Source organism: Monocercomonoides exilis (assembly GCF_001643675.1).
Source record: "Monocercomonoides exilis strain PA203 chromosome Unknown scaffold12-1864167, whole genome shotgun sequence".
NCBI lineage: Eukaryota > Preaxostyla > Oxymonadida > Polymastigidae > Monocercomonoides > Monocercomonoides exilis.
The window spans coordinates 1,720,510-1,737,679 of NW_027150557.1; the positions used below are offsets into that span (position 1 = coordinate 1,720,510).

Genomic DNA, 17,170 nt, shown 5'->3' on the forward strand with positions numbered 1-17,170 from the left:
ACAGGATACAATTTGGTTGAAATAATAAAAATTTTAAACTTTATTTTGTTATACACTTATGTGAGCGAGTGCTTTCCAGTTATTTGAATCAGATGATACAAATGTTTTTATTTCCTCATTTTCATTTCATTATTTCGAATATTCGTTATGAATTCATGGATGTTCTCTAAGTTTTTATTATTTTCTTTTGTTGCAAACCAAATAAAATTGATTTGCTTTAATTCGAAAATTTTTCATTAAAAAATTATCAGTTAGGAAAAGTTTATCAAAAATACACTCGTAACAATCGGAAGATATTTAAAAAGGAGTTGGCATAAAGCAATTATTAATGCAATTCTCGAAAAATATGGAATGAAGTATTATTTCTCAAAATATATCACAATCTTTTCAAAACTCAAAAAAACAAATTTTCCTCAAATTTAGATTCAAACAGTTTGTTTCAACTGGTTCTTTCTTCTCAGAATGTGCCTTTTTCTTCTCTCTTCCATTTTATATAAATACATTTTTGAAAGATATCCTGCTTCAAATATTTTTATTGCACGAAAAATGAAGATTTACGTGGCTGATTGATCTTCCTGATCCGAATGTGGATGTTGTGTTTGTGTCTCCGGTTGAGCTGCCGGGAGACGTGGTGGGGTATCTGAAAAAGTATCTTGTGGCCTGGGTAGTACAGCAGTCGTCTCTTCGCTAAGCGCCTTCGTCTTCTTCGTCTTCTTCGTCTTCTTCAACAGGAGCAGCACGCCGATCAACTTCGCCATTCAGGAGGCGGAGAAGCGAAGAGAAGAAGGCAGCAGGAGATGATCAGCCATCATTATCGAAGCTTGTAATTTACCCTTCGGATGCGTCGGCGGCGTCATACACGTAGGCAGGAGTGATGGATGATATTGAGAGGTGGCTTAAGTGTATGAAAATCACAATAGTCGTTACTGAGGGAGCAACAGACGCTTCGAATGATTTGTTGTGGCTCGGCGGGCGGTACTGCATGGGGGTGTTGTGTGTGCATACGATGTGGAGCTTTCAGCGATGCTTTCGGTTCCGCTGGTCGCCCCGCTTCCGTCGCTTGCAGCGTCGGTGGGAACGAAGCCAGAGGGAAAGCAGAATTTTGTGTCGGTTGTATGAATACGTTCATGTCGATCTGCGATCTGTTTGACCCTTCGCTGTAAATATGGCGATCGCAACAGTCGAGGTGTGATGTGGTGAAGTTGGATGAGAAAGTGACGGTGTGAGGGGCTGCAGTGTGTGAAGTCGAGGAGATTATGGAGAAGGCGCTGGAAGAATCAGAAATGATGATGAAGGATGAGGTAATGTCGCCAGCAGCGATTGCGCTGGCGGTGCTGGAGGAGCGAGAAGAGGCAGATGAATGTGAAGGGAATGAGGAGAAAGGCGGATATCCGATATTTCAAATAGAGTTTGTGGAAAGAATCAAAGAGAAACAGAGGAAGCAGTAAGAAGCGATGGCGCTGCTGGTTGTAAAGGCGCTTGGGCTGAGTCGGCTGAGGTTTGTGAAGGAGGAGACCAAAGCAGAGGTTGACAAGCAGCAATTAGTGAAATCTTAAGTATGCAGTATTTCGTCAGCCGATGGCATCCAACAGGAGATATTAAGAGCAGAAGAAGAAGCAGCAGATGGGTCTTTGGGAATAATTTCAGATGGAAGTGAATGAAGTGTGAGGAGCAGATGGAAATATCAGTTGATCATTTGATAATAATTTAGGAAAAAGATAAATCCCATGAAGTTAGTGGGGGAAAGCCGTTTGATTTGTGAGGAGTGATAAGAAGAAGAAGAGGAAGAAGAGGAAAATGGAGGAAAATTTGAGCGAAGACAGAAGAGCGGAGTTCCGTGGTTGTTCTATTTGGTTGAGGGATTACGAGAAGTGCCTTGATACAAAAAGGCAATCAGTAAATGATGCGTGTGTGCATTGCAGACGGGCAGACTCTGGATGTGCTGGGAGAGCTGTACATGCCACTGACCATAAGCTGTTAGAAGATATCAATGAAATGGCGAAGATACAGCTGAGGAACAAAGCCAAAGAGGAATCTGACTTTGGAGCCGTGCGAGATTTTCATGCAGCATGGGACAGAGAGAGAAGCAGTGGTGAAGCAGGCGATTGTGGAAGATTTGGCGGTTATTTTTTTCGAACTTGTTGAATAGTTCGAGCACAAAGCAGAGGAGAAAGAGTTTGTGTGTGGTATCTTTATCAGCCAGGATGAGCTGATCCGCCTTGCGAATGAGCACGCTTTTATGAAGCAACGGCTTCTGTGCTGTAGAGTGACAACGACTGTTGTGATGGAGATCAGATGATTCAGCGAAGGTGAAGTTCACAACGGAGAAAAGAATTGAAGCTTCACGGCAGAGCAGAGAAGGAGAAGAAGCAGGTAATGTGAAGGAGATTTTGAGCAATTGTTCAGCGATGCAATCAGTGCATGCGTTTGAGGATGTGTCTGATGGGGCGTCTCATGCGGATACGCAGCTGATATGGCTAGGTGAGTGAATTGAGGCGGAGGTGCAGAAGGCGGGGAAGCTTATTCATTCAACATATCAGACAAGAGGCTCGGTACAGAAGAGGTGTTTATTTGAGAAGACATTCAAATGCTGTACAGACGATGGGTTAACGCGGCTGCAATGCTTCGAACACCATTTCTAACCGACCACGCTTTCTCAGCGGTTGTTCCTATGGATGCTCCCATGGCATTGAAGATGGCAGCAGAGAATCTTCATTACAATTTTGTTTCTTCTTCTTCTTTTTCCTCTTCTTCCTCTTCTTCCTCTTCTTCTTATTCTTCTTCCTCAACTTCTCCTTCCCCTTCTTTATCATCCCCATCTTCTCCATTGATTACTACACTATCACCATCTCCTTCATAACCTTCTTCCTCTTCCTCCTCCTCTTCTTCTTCGTCGTCGTCAATTTCTATTTCTTTGAGTGTCTGTTCCTTCTTCTCATTCTTCTTTTCCTCTCAAATATCTCATCTGTCACATTCCTCGTCTTCTCTCTTTTCATCAGCCTCAGCGCATGCATCTCTGGAAGCACTTGCTTTGAACAGTATGTCAAATGCGTGTATTCTGACGAGTTGCCCGTCGATGTGCTTGTTTCATTGGCTTTTCGGTATTTGCGTAGCTCCATCGACCTCCTCATCTCCTGATGCGACGAATGGGAAGAGTGTGACGAAGGCATTGGTGGATGTGCATCTTCAAGAAAAGTGGCGGATTTGAACTGACGAGGAGGCGAATGGAAGAAGCGCTTCTGCGGCGAGGTGTGTGAAGATGGAGAGTATGTGCCGAGGAGAAGCGGCGGCGCATCAGTTGCGGAAGAATAAAGAGACGCAATAAGAGCAGATGAAAGAGATGAGGAGGAAGTGGTGGAGATGATTACAGACGAAGTGACTGCAGCTGGCAAGTTTGATGAGGTAGTTGGGGCCGCAACAGCTGCAGATTGTTGGAGGCTTCCTGGATGAGCCAAATGAGAAGGGTGCGAGGGAGAGCTTGCCTGTGTGAGTGACTGCTGCGATGTGGCTGAGGATATACGGGTGTGGAGAGAGTTCGTGTTTAAAGAGGAAGACAATGATTGAGATTGAGATCGAGACCGAGACTGAGATGAAGGCTGAGGTTGTCGGGTGAGTACAGGGCCAGGCGAGGTGGATGCAGACATCTGCTGGATGGGCTGAGAGAAGGAAAGAAGAGCAGAGAAAGAGGAGGAAGCGAGAGATGTTGGAGAAGTTAGAGATGACAAGGAAGAAGAAGTGGAGGAAGACAAAGGTGGAAGTGAAGAAGACTAAGACGATGAAGAAGAAGAAGATGGAGAAGACGATAAGGAAGAAGAAGAAGAAGATGCATGAGGTGTGGATTTATGTGTGTGATGTGATGATGAGCACGACAGCTTCGCAGAGGTCGGCAGAGGTGCCGATGCAAGCTACAGGATCGAGCGCGCTGAAAAGTGGCAGCGCGAAAAGGACATAAAGCATTGCACTGGGGAATGATGGCACTCTTACGGAATTTTGTACGTTATTCTTCTTGCTGAGAAAAGTGTTTGTTCTATATCCAGTGCATTTGATGATTCGGCAGTCTAATATGTGTTGCAGCAGAGAATGAGGGCTCATGGTGGGGTGAAAGCAGAAGGGAGGATGCTGGAGGCAGAGAGGAGAGACAGGGTACATATGTCGCAGGATGCGGAGAAAGAAGTGCTGCTTGAGTTTCTGGAGAAGAAGTATCTGCAAAAAGCAGAAGTGGATTTGTTGATGATTTTGTGGTAGTTAAAGTCGAAGAGTGTATCCGAAATTGTGGTTTCGATACTGTAGGCTGAATGTGGGACGGTGCTGTGGCGTGAATGCATGAGATAACAATGGCTTAGGAGACAAGTGTGTTGGAGTTTCGCCATCTGATCAATGTGCAATTTTTGTGTTTGGAATAGAAGAAGAAGAGTAGTGGGATGAGGAAGAAGAAGAGATGATGATGAAGAGAGAATGAAAATGGAGCGAAGAGGAAAAGAAGATTAAAGAGAGAAAATAAGTTTTGATGATTCCGTTTCAATATTTGTTGAAATGATCGCTGAATTGAATGCTAAACTTGAATCAGAGACTGTCCAACCACTTTGATCATCATTTCCTCTGATTTCATGTTTCTGTTCATCAAATGACAATTCATTGCTCATCGAAATCATTCCATTCACAACAACTTTCTTTATTCCTATCAACCATGTGAGGGCGTGCTTCAAGGCCAAACAAGGAAATTGGACAATTCCACAATGAGAATGATTGAATGCATCAACATTGCTCACAAAGATTTCTTCTGGGGCGAGAAGGAGATAGATGCACAGAGGAATAGCGACGCTCGAATTTCCGTTGTCATATCCTCTCACCTTGTCAAAAGAATCCAAAGAGGTTATCACACATGTGATATTTTGTGAGTTTGCAGTTTCTTCCAAATTCGGAGAAATAACAAAGATCTCTCTTCCCCACTTGGATGTGTTTGCTCCGAATGAAGATGATATCAGGAAATCTGGGTTTTCAGTCAATAATCGATGAAGAATTCCTCCCCACAGGTCATCTATTGCTGAACAAAAGCAGCCATAAAAATTTCCATCTTTCACATTCACTTCATTTCCTTTTCCTGCGTATAACATAATAGATTTTAAGTTCTCTGAACTTGTGTTTCAATATCCTGATATTGCTCTCGATTTCAGATCTTAGTCTATTCTGCCATTGAAAAAACAAACGTTGACTGTCAACTGCGCACTTTTTTATTAAAAAAAAACATGATTGAATGATAAATTGAAAATTAAACTTATTTGTTAAAATAAAATGAAAACCACTAAATTTATCATAATTTCAGATGCATCGAATATGTGTGTTCTATCTTCGCATTTGTGTTAAGTTCAGGCTTATAATGCAAATGAAAGATACCATTCAAATGAAATTTTGAAATAACATTGAAAATAGAGTTTTTCATATAAAGAATCGAAACACACTTTGCCCATTTCATAGCTCCACAATTTCATAACTATTCATGCTAATAAAACCTTTTCACATTGAAATACTGAAATTTTAATTTTGATCAAAAAATATGATACACAATTTTTCAATTCGGAAAATTTCTATTCATAAGGAGGTTTGAAATGAACTTGCTAGCATTGTTGTAAAATAATCATTTTTTCATAAGAATTATGGAAACGGAGTGTTTTTGAATTAACTTTCATGGGACAAATTTTTGATCTGAAGCGACTTTTCAAAAATAACGACCCAAATCAAAATTTGTCCGATTATTTAAAAAAAAATTTGCCAATGTGGGGGAAAATATAAACTTTCAAGCTTTTTTTTGCACAAAGCATTAATAAATCAAACTCTCATAACTTTATTCAACTTTCTCAAATTTCAAAAAAAATTAGATCAAACAATTTGTAAACAGGAATCAAAGAAATATACTGCAAAGTGCTGTGTTTTTTCACATGAATTTCACAAATTGAACCAGTTTTATTCAAATTTTTCGATAACAAAATATCAATTAAAAGTGTTAATTTTTCATTGAAAGAGTTGAAAGTTGCATTTCTCCCCGCCCACCCTTCACCCTTTCCCCATGTGTTCAAAAGGGAATTAAAATAAATATGTTTCTTTGTTGTTTGGTTTGTAAAAATAAATATGGGTGATTATTTTAGAAATCATATCTTTTTTCGGGGTGTTGAATTTTGAAAGATTGTCAGTTTTTTGAAAGAAAATTTTTGTTCAAAAGAGAAAATGCATGATAATTGTTTTCAAAAACAGATACACCAAAAATAATTCAAAGTCGAAAAACTTTCAATCAAAGTCGAGAAACTTTCAAACAAAGTCGAAAATTTCACAAAAAAAATAAACGTTAAATGAAAAGTGTTCCACAAAAGATGAAAATATTCTTTTGTTTTTGGAAATATTATCAGCAATGTTTGTGTTGTTGATTTCTGCAAATTTTGAAGATTTCGAACCAAAATTAATTCAAAAATAAACTCAAAACACATCTTAGAACATTTGTTTCCTTCAATAAGAAATGAGTCGTTTGTGATGAAAAAACATTAAATAAGAGAGTCAATAATGTGTTCTTTATTCTACATTAAATAGGAAAAAAAATAAAAATTTTCTAAAGTAAAATTTCTGTGAAGAAGAGTGCTTTCAACTGAAATGAGATAAAAATATGTCAGAATTTCTCTCATAATTTTAAATTCGTAATTGGTCAAAAGAAAGCAAAGAAAAACACCTGAAAAAAGATAAAAAATCATTTTAATTACAAATGTGATTGATATTTCAACAAAAACAATGTTTTTTGACGTGTATTTATTTTTGTCATCTTTTTGAAAATTTGAAGTTTTTCGAACCTTCGACTTTGTTTGAAAGTTTTTCGATTTCGATTGAAAGTTTTTCGATTTCGTTTGCAACTTTTTCCACTTTGAATAATAATTTTCGACTTTGAATGAAACTTTTTCGACTTCGAATGAAAACTTTCGACTTTGAATGAAAGTTTTCCAACTTTGAATAATAATTTTCGATTTCGTTTGAAAGTTTTTCGACTTTGGTTGAAAGTTTTTCGATTTTGAATAATTTTTGGTGTATCTCTTCAAAGAGGAATTATTCATTTGACAGAAAAAAAGCATAATAATTGTTAGTTTTCTTGATATATGAGATTTTACTCATAAAAATGTCTTCTTTGAAAGGAGTTATAACTTTTCAGTGTTAATTTATAAATACTCAAAGTTATTTCTAAAAACCGAAATTTTTGATTGAAAAAATTAGATTTAAAAAAGAATCACTCATATTGAAAGCTAGTTTTATATAATCAAACTTATCAAGAATGAGAAATAAGTTCTGAAATATTCTTTCAACAAAACAAACAAACAAAAATATTTTTCAAACCAAGGAGATATGCATACGAATCAAAATTTGATCAAAAATGAAAAAGACTCCAAACAATTTCCAAAAGAGCAACAACAACGAACGTAATTTAAAAATAAAATTTCATGAAGAAGCATATCATTTTTATTTTTTAAAAAATCTCTAAAGTTAATGGAGGGAAAAAATGAAAAGATAATTGAAATAATAACGAAACACTCAACAGTTATCGCTAAATGGAATTTTTAAAAAAATAAAATAATTGTAATTGGGATAATTTTCTTTGCCCTCCAAAAAGTGTAAAACATTTCTAAAGAAAAAAGTTGTAATTAACCAAAATACCCGAAAATAAATTGTATTCACTGTTCTCCTCATCAATTTTTCTCGTCCATAATCGATTTGTATTGTCTTCGCTTCCTGTTTCTCATCACGTAAACAACAATTACAACAGAAGCAACCACAACTATTGAAAATACACTCACAGACACAATGATGGCCACCAATTGAGCTGTTGTCAATTTCTTCGGATCTTCTTTCTTTTGCTTGGCCAAAGAAACATAATCTGTGCTCCTTTTTTCTCCTTCTGATATGCCGCTTGGGTATCTCAGCCGGCAAACCAACGATGTGTATTCGTCGCCATCCAGCAGCGACGGAGGAATCGTCACTCTCATTTCTGTCTCGTTCACATACTCAGAAACTGGACATTCAATCCACTCCTTCGTTTTCCCCACTCTTTTCTCAGATGCTTCAACTGTTAGTCCGCATGGAAATAGATAAGACCCGTGAATAACAGCTTGTGCCCCTTCATCTGATTCGATTATTCGATCTTTTCCTTTCTCTGCTGTCTCCTTAGCCTTTTTAATCATTGTTGCATTTTTCAAAATGGGGGTGAAGAAATATGAATCCATATCTTTGATTGCACTTCCACTGGCCTCTCCTTCCACAAGCATTCCAAATGGCTTCCCATCCAATCCATCGCTTCCAGCTGTCAAGCTATTGATGAAAATGTAATAACTTTCAGACTTGTCCGGAGATCGAATATTGTTTCGCAGCGATGGAAACTTTTCCCAATTGTTGCCGATCGGGTGGTTGTTCACAAAGCTGCAGTTATTCAAGATCAGACGAGAATACGTTGAATAAATTGCACCTTCTCCGATGTCCACAAACGAGCTGTCGTTGATTGTTATATAAAACGCTCCTTGCAAATAAATTAATCCAGAATCCCACGAGCACAATGGATTCTCCTCTTCGTTGACTTCATTCATCTGATTGTTGCTTGCAAATGGTTCCTGCAGTTTCATAAAGCTATTCTTCCTTTTTCTTTCTTTGGAATTTTTGCATTCGTTGTGTTGTTTACCGCTTGTGATGTTTCCGTTTCTCCCATGAATGACCAGTTGTGAAAATGTTTCAAATCCTTGGCTGAATACAATCAACCTGTACGGAAGAGCTTTTCCTTCTCCGCCCAGCACATTTTCTCCCTTCAATCCTGTGTACCAGGGCCTGAAGACAACATCGGTTAATTTCAAGTTGCGATTCGCATAAATCACATCTAATGTGTCTCCTTCAATGGCATCTGGATATTCGATGTCAATGTGTTCAAAACTTATGTAATAATTGCTCGATTCAAACACTGCAATTGATTCGCCCTCTTTCATATTCGATTCAATCCGAAGGATTCCTCGATTTTTCTTGGGGATTGAAAGCGTCTTTAAAGCTGTATCAGATTTACGCTCAGCTCTGGATGAAGATTCAAATGCTGAAGCGATTGTAACATATTCGTTAATCAAAAATGGCTTGTCCACGACGACTCTTCCAATTATATGCATCTTCAGTGCTCCATTCTGTATTCCATGTCCGATGGCTGTGCTGATCAGATCGCACGGTCTTTCTTTTTTCCCGCAAATTTTGTCGTTGCTAGCCTTCGCTCCTCCAACATATATGTTCTTTGAATGATACGGCAGTCTATTCGCTTCATCGCTCAGAAGATCAACAAAATTCATTTCTCCGCCTTTCCTTTCTTCTAAAAGCATCAGATTTGCACTTCCATAAATATCTTCCATCTCAAATTCGAAAAATTCTTCTTTTATCTGCTTCCTTCCAATCGGAAACGAAAGATACGCATGCTCCCCTTTGTCAGCACAACAATCAGCAAATATCATCCCGTTCAATCTCAAATTAACTGCTTCTGTTATTTCATCTGCAGCTCGAACAAACAGTGCTCCACCTTTCGATTCTTCATTCAGCATTGAACTACATCCATGTGAAGTCATTTGAGCACTTTTGCACGAACAATTTTTGAATTCAGTATCGTAAAAACTGTAATAATTCCCATTCCCAATCTCCAAATACAGCACTCCTCCCAGTCTATGTTCCGTTGATATGCAATTAGAAAATTTTCCATCGAAAAAGCTTAGCTGTCTGCACTTGGTCAAAATAGTAATAATTGACTGTGATGTGCTCGTTGTAGAGATCGTGTCCATGCTCAATCTAATCAAATCAATTTTTTCCGCAGCTTCCGCCAAGATGAGTGCAAAAGAAGATGTGAAATGAGAGATAAAGACCTCATTCATGTATAGAGTTCCCATTTTGCATTCGATTAGCACACAGTTTAGAATCTGTTTAGAATCTGTGCACGAGATGTTCACTCGGTAGATGTCAGCATACGCCCCGTCTCCATCACACACAAACAGACTATTATCTCTCCCACTTTGTATCGTTGTGTCTATTTGCACATCTGCTCTGTACAGTCGAAGATACGCATTTTGTCGCACATTAAACAGTCCCTCCCCTGGGTGCACCTTCGCTTCGTCCAGAACTGTTGTGATGCTGATGACGTTATTTTTTCTGTTTGTGACTGAAGCAAATCTTTCTTCAATCATTATTGGCTCTGTGTCGTATTTGTTGCCGTCTTCTGTTGTATACACTGTAAATGCTCTGCCTGGCAGACAGTTTAAGAGAGCCTGCTTCATCGTCTTGCAAGCCCTTTTCTCTCTTCTACCACATTCTCCACTGTCTTCTCCATTTATCCCATCGACATCGATATCGACCGTGTCAAAGCGCAGCCAGTCGCCATGGAAAACTATTGTTCCATCTTTCTTTATTGCTCCAACTCGATGGTCTTTCGTCACGCTGAAGGAATCCGCATCAAAAGGCGATCGGCTCATTTCAATGTCTCCTTCACTGCACAGCGCAAGATCATTTCCGCATTGTTCTGCAGAATTATCTTCGAAGAAACAGTGTTTGAATAAAATTTCGTCGATCAGCTTTGCCTCTTCTCCCAAATGTATTGCCATTCCTCCGCCTGTCTTCGCCTTGCATTCCAGAAATGTTCCGTTTTTGCATTCAAATCCTGCCATTTTTGTTAGATCACACACCAGCAGCCCTCCTCCATCAACAGCTGCCTCACAGCTGCGAAACTCGACATTTTCCAACTTCACTTTCCCTTTCATCACACCAATCATTGCTCCTCCTCCACGAACCGCTCTTCCATAATCAAATGAAGTGTCGAGAATGTTCAGTTCACTCTCTGGGTGCATCATCTCAAAATAAATGCAGCCGCCATTTTCTGATTTCAGAGATCGAATCGAAGATATAGAACATTCGGAAATAATTATCTTCACTTTTTTGTCTCTCCCACTTTTTGCTTCGAGCAACGCTGGTCCTGCATTTTCCCTCTCAACAGAGCTTAAGCGGCCTCCTTCCAGTGTGAACGAAGATGGAAGCTCCAGTGCACATTCTTTTTCAAGCTTTGCATTGTCCATTTGAACGTTCTTCAATTTTTGTACAGCAACATCTTCGGATATGTGCAGAATGGTCACACTAGATAGATAATAATATCTTAAATAACCCCAAAAAAATCCATCAATTGATAATTTTCCTTCTGTTATTCTCAAGATCGAAAATGGGGCATATTCATCAATCCATTTTTGAAAATATATGTTGCAATCCATTATTGTCAAATCACATTCAAGGCCTCTAGAAAGAATAATTGCAGATGCTTCTTCTGCTCCCATGGATTCCCGTTGAGTTTTAAAGGGAATAAGATTAAATGTCAAATGTTTCAATGCCAATGTTTTCTCATTCACCATGTGGAACATTCCTTTCGCAGCAATGTCATCCAATTCAAAATTGACTGTTCTTCTCGTTCCTTGTTCCGATGCTGCTGCCATCGCAAGGCTGAAATCTTTTGAAAATTGAAAGCCGTATGGTATTTCAGCAGAGTCAACAATCTTTATGGTTTTATCTCCGGGGCCTTCTCCAAGCAGCTCAATCCCTTTCGCAATTGTTTTGCACGGATCCGCTTCACTTCCACAGTTCTGTTTCGAATCGTCTCCTTTTTCGGAAATAAAAACGGCATCAACAGCTGCCTCGGGACAGCCATCGGAAAATGCATTTGATCGATTTTTGTTATCACGTTGTGGAGCAGGACAACTGGCAAACAGACAGTTCGCGAGAATAAAAATCAAAAACATATTAATAGAAAGACAATTGGTTGTTGATCAATTTTGTAGGAAATAATAATCAGAAGTGCTCTCATTTCAAACAATCTTTTGAAACGATTTGTTTCGGTAAAACTGTGCCTTGATATTGATGATTGGATTTTTAGTATTGACAGTTTTCTAATTCCAGAATACATTTCAGAAAGAAAAAACAACTTTTTTCTGCCTTTTGATGAGAAGAAGAAAGAGAAACATTTTTGTTTCAACGAATAAAATTTCATTTTTATTCCGAAATATTTTTCCTTCCACTTTTTGTATGTTTCATTTTAAAAAAATAACAACAAATCATTCATTCAATTCAAATGAATAAACACAGTTGCTTCAAAACAAAACTTGCAACAAAACAAGAATCTCAAAAGCAACTTTTTCATCAGATTATTTTTTAATGTTTCACGTGAAGAAAATTTCAATGATTGAAAATTTGAAAACTGATGATGAGCTATTTGCCCTGTCAATAAGGGCAACTTAGACTTTGGAGAGAAATGAAACTATTCCGATTGGCGCATTGACATTCACTAACTCCGATCTTCTTCATAACCATAATCATCTCAGTTGCTCGGAAAAGCCAGATTTTCATATTATGAAGCAGCGCATTTCCATTTTCATGAAGATATCCACTTTTCCATTTTCTTTATTTGCAGCTTCCTGTCTTAAGTTATGCTTAGTCTTCAGTTTCTCTTTGCTATTGATTCTGCCCCGATACAAATGCTTTTCCAATTTATCACCCACAAATCTTGAATCAAAATAAAAAAATGCAGAATTGATACACTCCACTTCTCTCCTCCTCTCTCTTTCCTCTTCTCATCAGCTTCTTCGAGTGTTCCTGTTCCAACAATTTGAACCCTATCCACATCATCCTCTCTTCCTGCCCAACTGATTCTGACTGAACTGTCATTCAGAACATCAGAAAAATCACCTCATGGAACAGCATGCTTGATTCAGTCATAAATAGAGCACATTTAGAAACAGAGCTTTCTTTTTTTTCAACCTCATCTCACAACATGCACACATCCTCAGAAACAGAATAGAAAAAGAAATCTTCAGTGTTGCAAAGACCTTCACAAATCATTCCCATCAATGAAAATTTCCAACAACAAGAAAAGATCAATAACCAAAATAATACGCAAACAAAGAGAATAGCAGATGGAAAAACAAAGCAAATGATGCTCTATTTTCCTGTGATGAAGAGCGCTATGATTGAGAAAAGAACAATCGAACGCTTTAATGGCAGTTGTGAGTGAATGTTTGCAGATTGTTGAGGAAAGAGAACTTGGCTGCAAGAGAAGAAAGGCCACAAGCGGAAAAAGGAAGAGCAGCTGAAGAGGAAGGTGTACAGAATCCAGCAGACGAAGAAACAGAAGCAGAAGAAGATGAGTTGAAATAGAATATCATTTTACGCAGAAAATGTCAATCATGAAACTGAAAATGTTGTAATGAAACAGAGACCTTTTGAATTTCCCCTGTGTCAAATAATGGAAAAGTGGAAAACATATCACAAACAAAGCAAACCATGATTGTTGCACTCTCTTATAAAAAAAAATGAGTCAAAGCAGAAGATGAGAATCAATGAAGGAAAAAGGCAATAGTACATTAAAATTAACGAATTAATTTGATAATGATTGTCAATTTCAAAGGTAAGAGAATTTAGAATCCCATTTCACCAAATATTCTTTTGTTTTGAATTACGATCTTCTATTGAATTTCCAAACTAATTTGTTTTTATTGTCCCGCTTTCTATTTGGATTACAGCTTTCTTTTCTGAAAAGCACCAATTTGTTTCACTTCTTTTTCAAATTGACTTTTCAGTGAACTTGTTATCATCCCAATCACAGTAAAAGTTGAGAAAAGAAGCAAGAAGTCTTTTATCTCATTTCTTTACAAATTGTTGTTTGATCCCTTGTCATTTTCACCTCATTTTTCTCACCAAAAAAAGGTTTGAGTTTTTTTTTTTTGATTGCTGGATGTTTTGACTTTGAAAAGGCTTCACGCGCAGATATGTGCATCATGAATAGAAACATATTTATTGCTTGCACACAATAATTCGCGTCGAATATTTTTGTTAATTATGTTTCCTTATGAAGCATGTTTAAAAAAAAACATTCATCAGAAAGAATACCAAATTTGAAAATTTCTATTCACCTCAATCTGCTGTCGCAGTGAATAATTCTCGCAATTCAGTGATGTATTTTATGTGATGTACTCTCAATTTGCAGATAAATGTTTACGTTTGAAAAAGGTAATAATTATGATCACAATTACCATAACTACAAACTTGAATTGTTGAATCATTGCTCTTCTTCTCTATTACTCGCCAAAAATACAACTACGCTATAAAGGATGGTATGAACAATGAAATTGAAATGACTGTGGTCACTTTTCATTCAAATAACTTTTCAAATTGTTTTGTATTTTATCATGTGTGCATGATGATAATGATGCATTTTCTTGATGGTTCACATTTGTTTTAAATGCAGGAGACGGATGTAACAAAAAGATTTTTGGGTTTGCAAGCAATGATGCTTTTGAATTTACGATGGATAAATTTCTTTCTTTTCTTTCTGATTTTTTTGAAGTCTTGTTCGACGAATTGGGCCATTGCACTGAAATTGAGCAAAAACAGAAAATAAAGAAAATGAATAGACTGATCGATGAGATGGACAAAAAAGAACTCCGTTTTACATTCACATTGGAGTATTTCGAAACAATCGACAAAATGATTGAAGAAAAGAAATTGACTTTTGACAATGCCATTTTGCTGATGAAGCATATTGGGTATTGGATAGCGCTGATCAATATGACAGTTTACGGCTTTTTCACTTCTTCGTTGTGCAAAAGAATTCAAGAGATGATAATCATTGAAGAAAAATTAAAAGAAGGAAAGAATGAAAGCCTTCTTGTTGATCTTTGTGAATGCTATCTTTTGATTAACGATGTCAAATCATCGGAATTGCTTTCAATTTGCGTGCCATGTCTTATGAAAGTCGCATTAAGGAAAGAGGATAGCAAGGACATTCAAGAAGAAGTGGAAATGGCTTTGATTTCTATAAATAATATTAACGAATATAAAGTATAATTTTTCATCTCTTTTCAATTTTCCTTTTAAATTTTGATATTATTTCTGAAATAGTTCATAGAAAAAGAATTGTTTTTGAGCAATGTCACAGAAATTTTCCAGAATTATCAAGAGCATCGCAATCTGACACGACTTGCTTATCAATCAGCTTGGCAGTTTTTGGTCTTCAGACTTTGGTGCCATGGAAATTTGAGAGATGTTATTGTCAATGAGCTGCATTTTGCTAGAGAGGCAACAAGAGAATTGGAAGAGCTGATTGAGTGCGTGGATTGGAAGAGAAAAGAAGATGAAATGAGCAAAGAAGAAGCAAAAGCAGCGAGCATTGCGAAGAGATGGCTCGCAACACTGGCTTTTTTTTTTCAATCCTTCATATTGATGAATGAAGAATTTATTTTGCTAATCTGCAGGATTGTTGAAGTGTTTAGGGTGGCAAAGGATAATTGCAGAGAAATATGCAATCGATGTATTGATTCAGTAATCTATGCAGCGGGAAACAGAGCAATGAAAGTTGAGTATTTGTTGAAAAGTGGAGCTGTTGATATTATTTTGAAGGAGATGCAGCATCAAACATTAAATGCTAACATGGGGTACAATTACTGTTTATTTTTTTATTTTGTTTTACGCCGATTGAAAGAAGAAGAGAAAGAGGAAATTGTCAAAGTGAAAAGAAATGCAGCAAGAATGGAGACATTTGGAAAGATGGAAGAAGAAGGATACGAAGATTGCATTATCGGATTGCTGCTGTTAAACGCTGAGGAGATGATTAGAGATGGCTATTTAATAACAAATGTTGAAGATCTTTTTGTGCGTCCATAAAGCGAATGCTCTTTTCTATTCTATTCATCATTGAAATCTCAGAAAAATTATCAAAAGAATGAATTTTGATTGAAATAAAGAATCAGAAGAGGCAGATGGCAGCAAATGAACTCAGAAAAAAAAATGAGAAAATGAAGAAAAAAGAAAAGACATCATCCTGAAATAAGATCTTCAACTTAACAACATGAATATTCAAGACAAATGGTGAATTCTTCATTCATTTCAATTTGTCTTCCCATTATCGTCTTCTTCATCTGCTTCTGCTTCAATCTCTCTCTCACTTTCACTCTCACTTTCACTCTCACTTTCACTCTCACTTTCACTCTCACTTTCACTCGCATTGTATCAATCGACATTTCATCAATGAATTCGTCGCCTTTTTCTTCTGTTAATTTTGTAATGTCACACAAACCAATTAATTCCAGCAAATCTCAAAATGTTTTGAAGAATCCTTCATCGCTTCGCTTTGGATGAAATATAACTACAATATTCACTATCACGTGTCTTCCACTTCTTCATTCTTATCGTCTATGTCTTCTTCTTCGCATCTTTATTCTATTTTAAAAATGTTTCAATAAGAATGGAAACTCTTTTCTCGGATAAAATTATGTTCTATTTTTTTTGGGCAATACAGACAAAAGAAAGAAAAAACATTTTGAAACAAGATTTATATGAATTTCACAGACCAAAATTAACGAAACAAAAATAGAAAAAAGATGGACGAAGAGGAAGGGAAAGCTGATTTCTCCCTGAAGAGCCTAATGCATTCAATTTACGAGTTGTTTACTTCAAACTCAAAACGATGGTCCTTTTGAAGAGAACTATTTTGGAGATCAATAGAGACTTTTGCAGGAGCATCGATGAATGAAACAAGAGAGGACGGCAAACAACTTTAAAAAGTTGCACAGAGAAGGCAAGGAAATCCTGCAATAATCAACTGCCCATCCGAAAAATGGGAAAAGCTGCTTCACAAAAGTGAATTTTGTAATTCCCACAGCTTTAGCAACTGCCTTGAGAGCACAGGAAAAGGAAATAAAATCATATGTGAAGTTGACTACCAACATATCTTCCAGTCCAAAGCATCATGTTAATAAGGAGTGAATTGTTGGTTTTTTTGATTATTTTATTTATATTTATTTTTGTTCTTTTTATTTTTGAAAACCACAGTCAGAAGCATTTATTTCTTAACCTTATTGATCTAGGAAATTCTTGAAAATCATGAAAATTCAAGGAAAAAAGAAGAAATAACAGGAAAAGCATGAAAACAAAGCTCACGAGCATAGAAAGGAGCTGTTGGAAATTATCAATGAATGAAAGAAATGCGAATTCGGAAAGAATTTCAAAGAAAAAAGTGAAAGAAGAATATGTTATATTGAGATGACTTCAAACGTTGGAGAATTACTTTCTCTTCCTTTAATTTGAAAAAGAGGAATGTTCT

The 17,170-nt window shown here is 37.0% G+C and overlaps 4 protein-coding genes across 4 annotated transcripts; 2 read left to right on the top strand and 2 right to left on the bottom strand.

The window, feature by feature from the left end:
- Positions 1-1,256: 1,256 nt before the first annotated feature.
- Positions 1,257-2,860, top strand: MONOS_2980 (uncharacterized protein; the record flags this gene model as incomplete). The annotated part of the gene is made up of 4 exons (XM_067872944.1): positions 1,257-1,408; positions 1,923-2,122; positions 2,296-2,481; positions 2,661-2,860. The coding sequence occupies 4 exons, from the start codon at positions 1,257-1,259 to the stop codon at positions 2,858-2,860; spliced, it is 738 nt and encodes a 245-aa protein (XP_067731400.1).
- Positions 2,861-2,906: 46 nt separating this feature from the next.
- Positions 2,907-5,114, bottom strand: MONOS_2979 (uncharacterized protein; the record flags this gene model as incomplete). The annotated part of the gene is made up of 3 exons (XM_067872942.1): positions 2,907-3,767; positions 4,148-4,308; positions 4,559-5,114. 3 exons carry the CDS (start codon positions 5,112-5,114, stop codon positions 2,907-2,909), a joined length of 1,578 nt encoding a protein of 525 aa, XP_067731401.1.
- Positions 5,115-7,282: 2,168 nt separating this feature from the next.
- On the bottom strand, positions 7,283-11,816 carry MONOS_2978 (uncharacterized protein; the record flags this gene model as incomplete). The annotated part of the gene is made up of 1 exon (XM_067872941.1): positions 7,283-11,816. The coding sequence occupies one exon, from the start codon at positions 11,814-11,816 to the stop codon at positions 7,719-7,721; it is 4,098 nt and encodes a 1,365-aa protein (XP_067731402.1). The 3' UTR covers positions 7,283-7,718.
- A 2,292-nt stretch (positions 11,817-14,108) lies between these two features.
- Positions 14,109-16,387, top strand: MONOS_17328 (uncharacterized protein). The gene is made up of 4 exons (XM_067870239.1): positions 14,109-14,183; positions 14,318-14,345; positions 14,417-14,910; positions 14,971-16,387. The coding sequence occupies exons 1-4, from the start codon at positions 14,181-14,183 to the stop codon at positions 15,730-15,732; spliced, it is 1,287 nt and encodes a 428-aa protein (XP_067731403.1). The 5' UTR covers positions 14,109-14,180; the 3' UTR covers positions 15,733-16,387.
- Positions 16,388-17,170: the final 783 nt, after the last annotated feature.

Bases quoted from the DNA above. Each gene is read 5' to 3' on its own strand.
- MONOS_17328 (XM_067870239.1), top strand. The intron at 14,346-14,416 runs GTTTGCAAGCAA...ATTTTTTTGAAG, and splicing joins TGTAACAAAAAGATTTTTGG to TCTTGTTCGACGAATTGGGC. The intron at 14,911-14,970 runs GTATAATTTTTC...TTTCTGAAATAG, and splicing joins ATAATATTAACGAATATAAA to TTCATAGAAAAAGAATTGTT.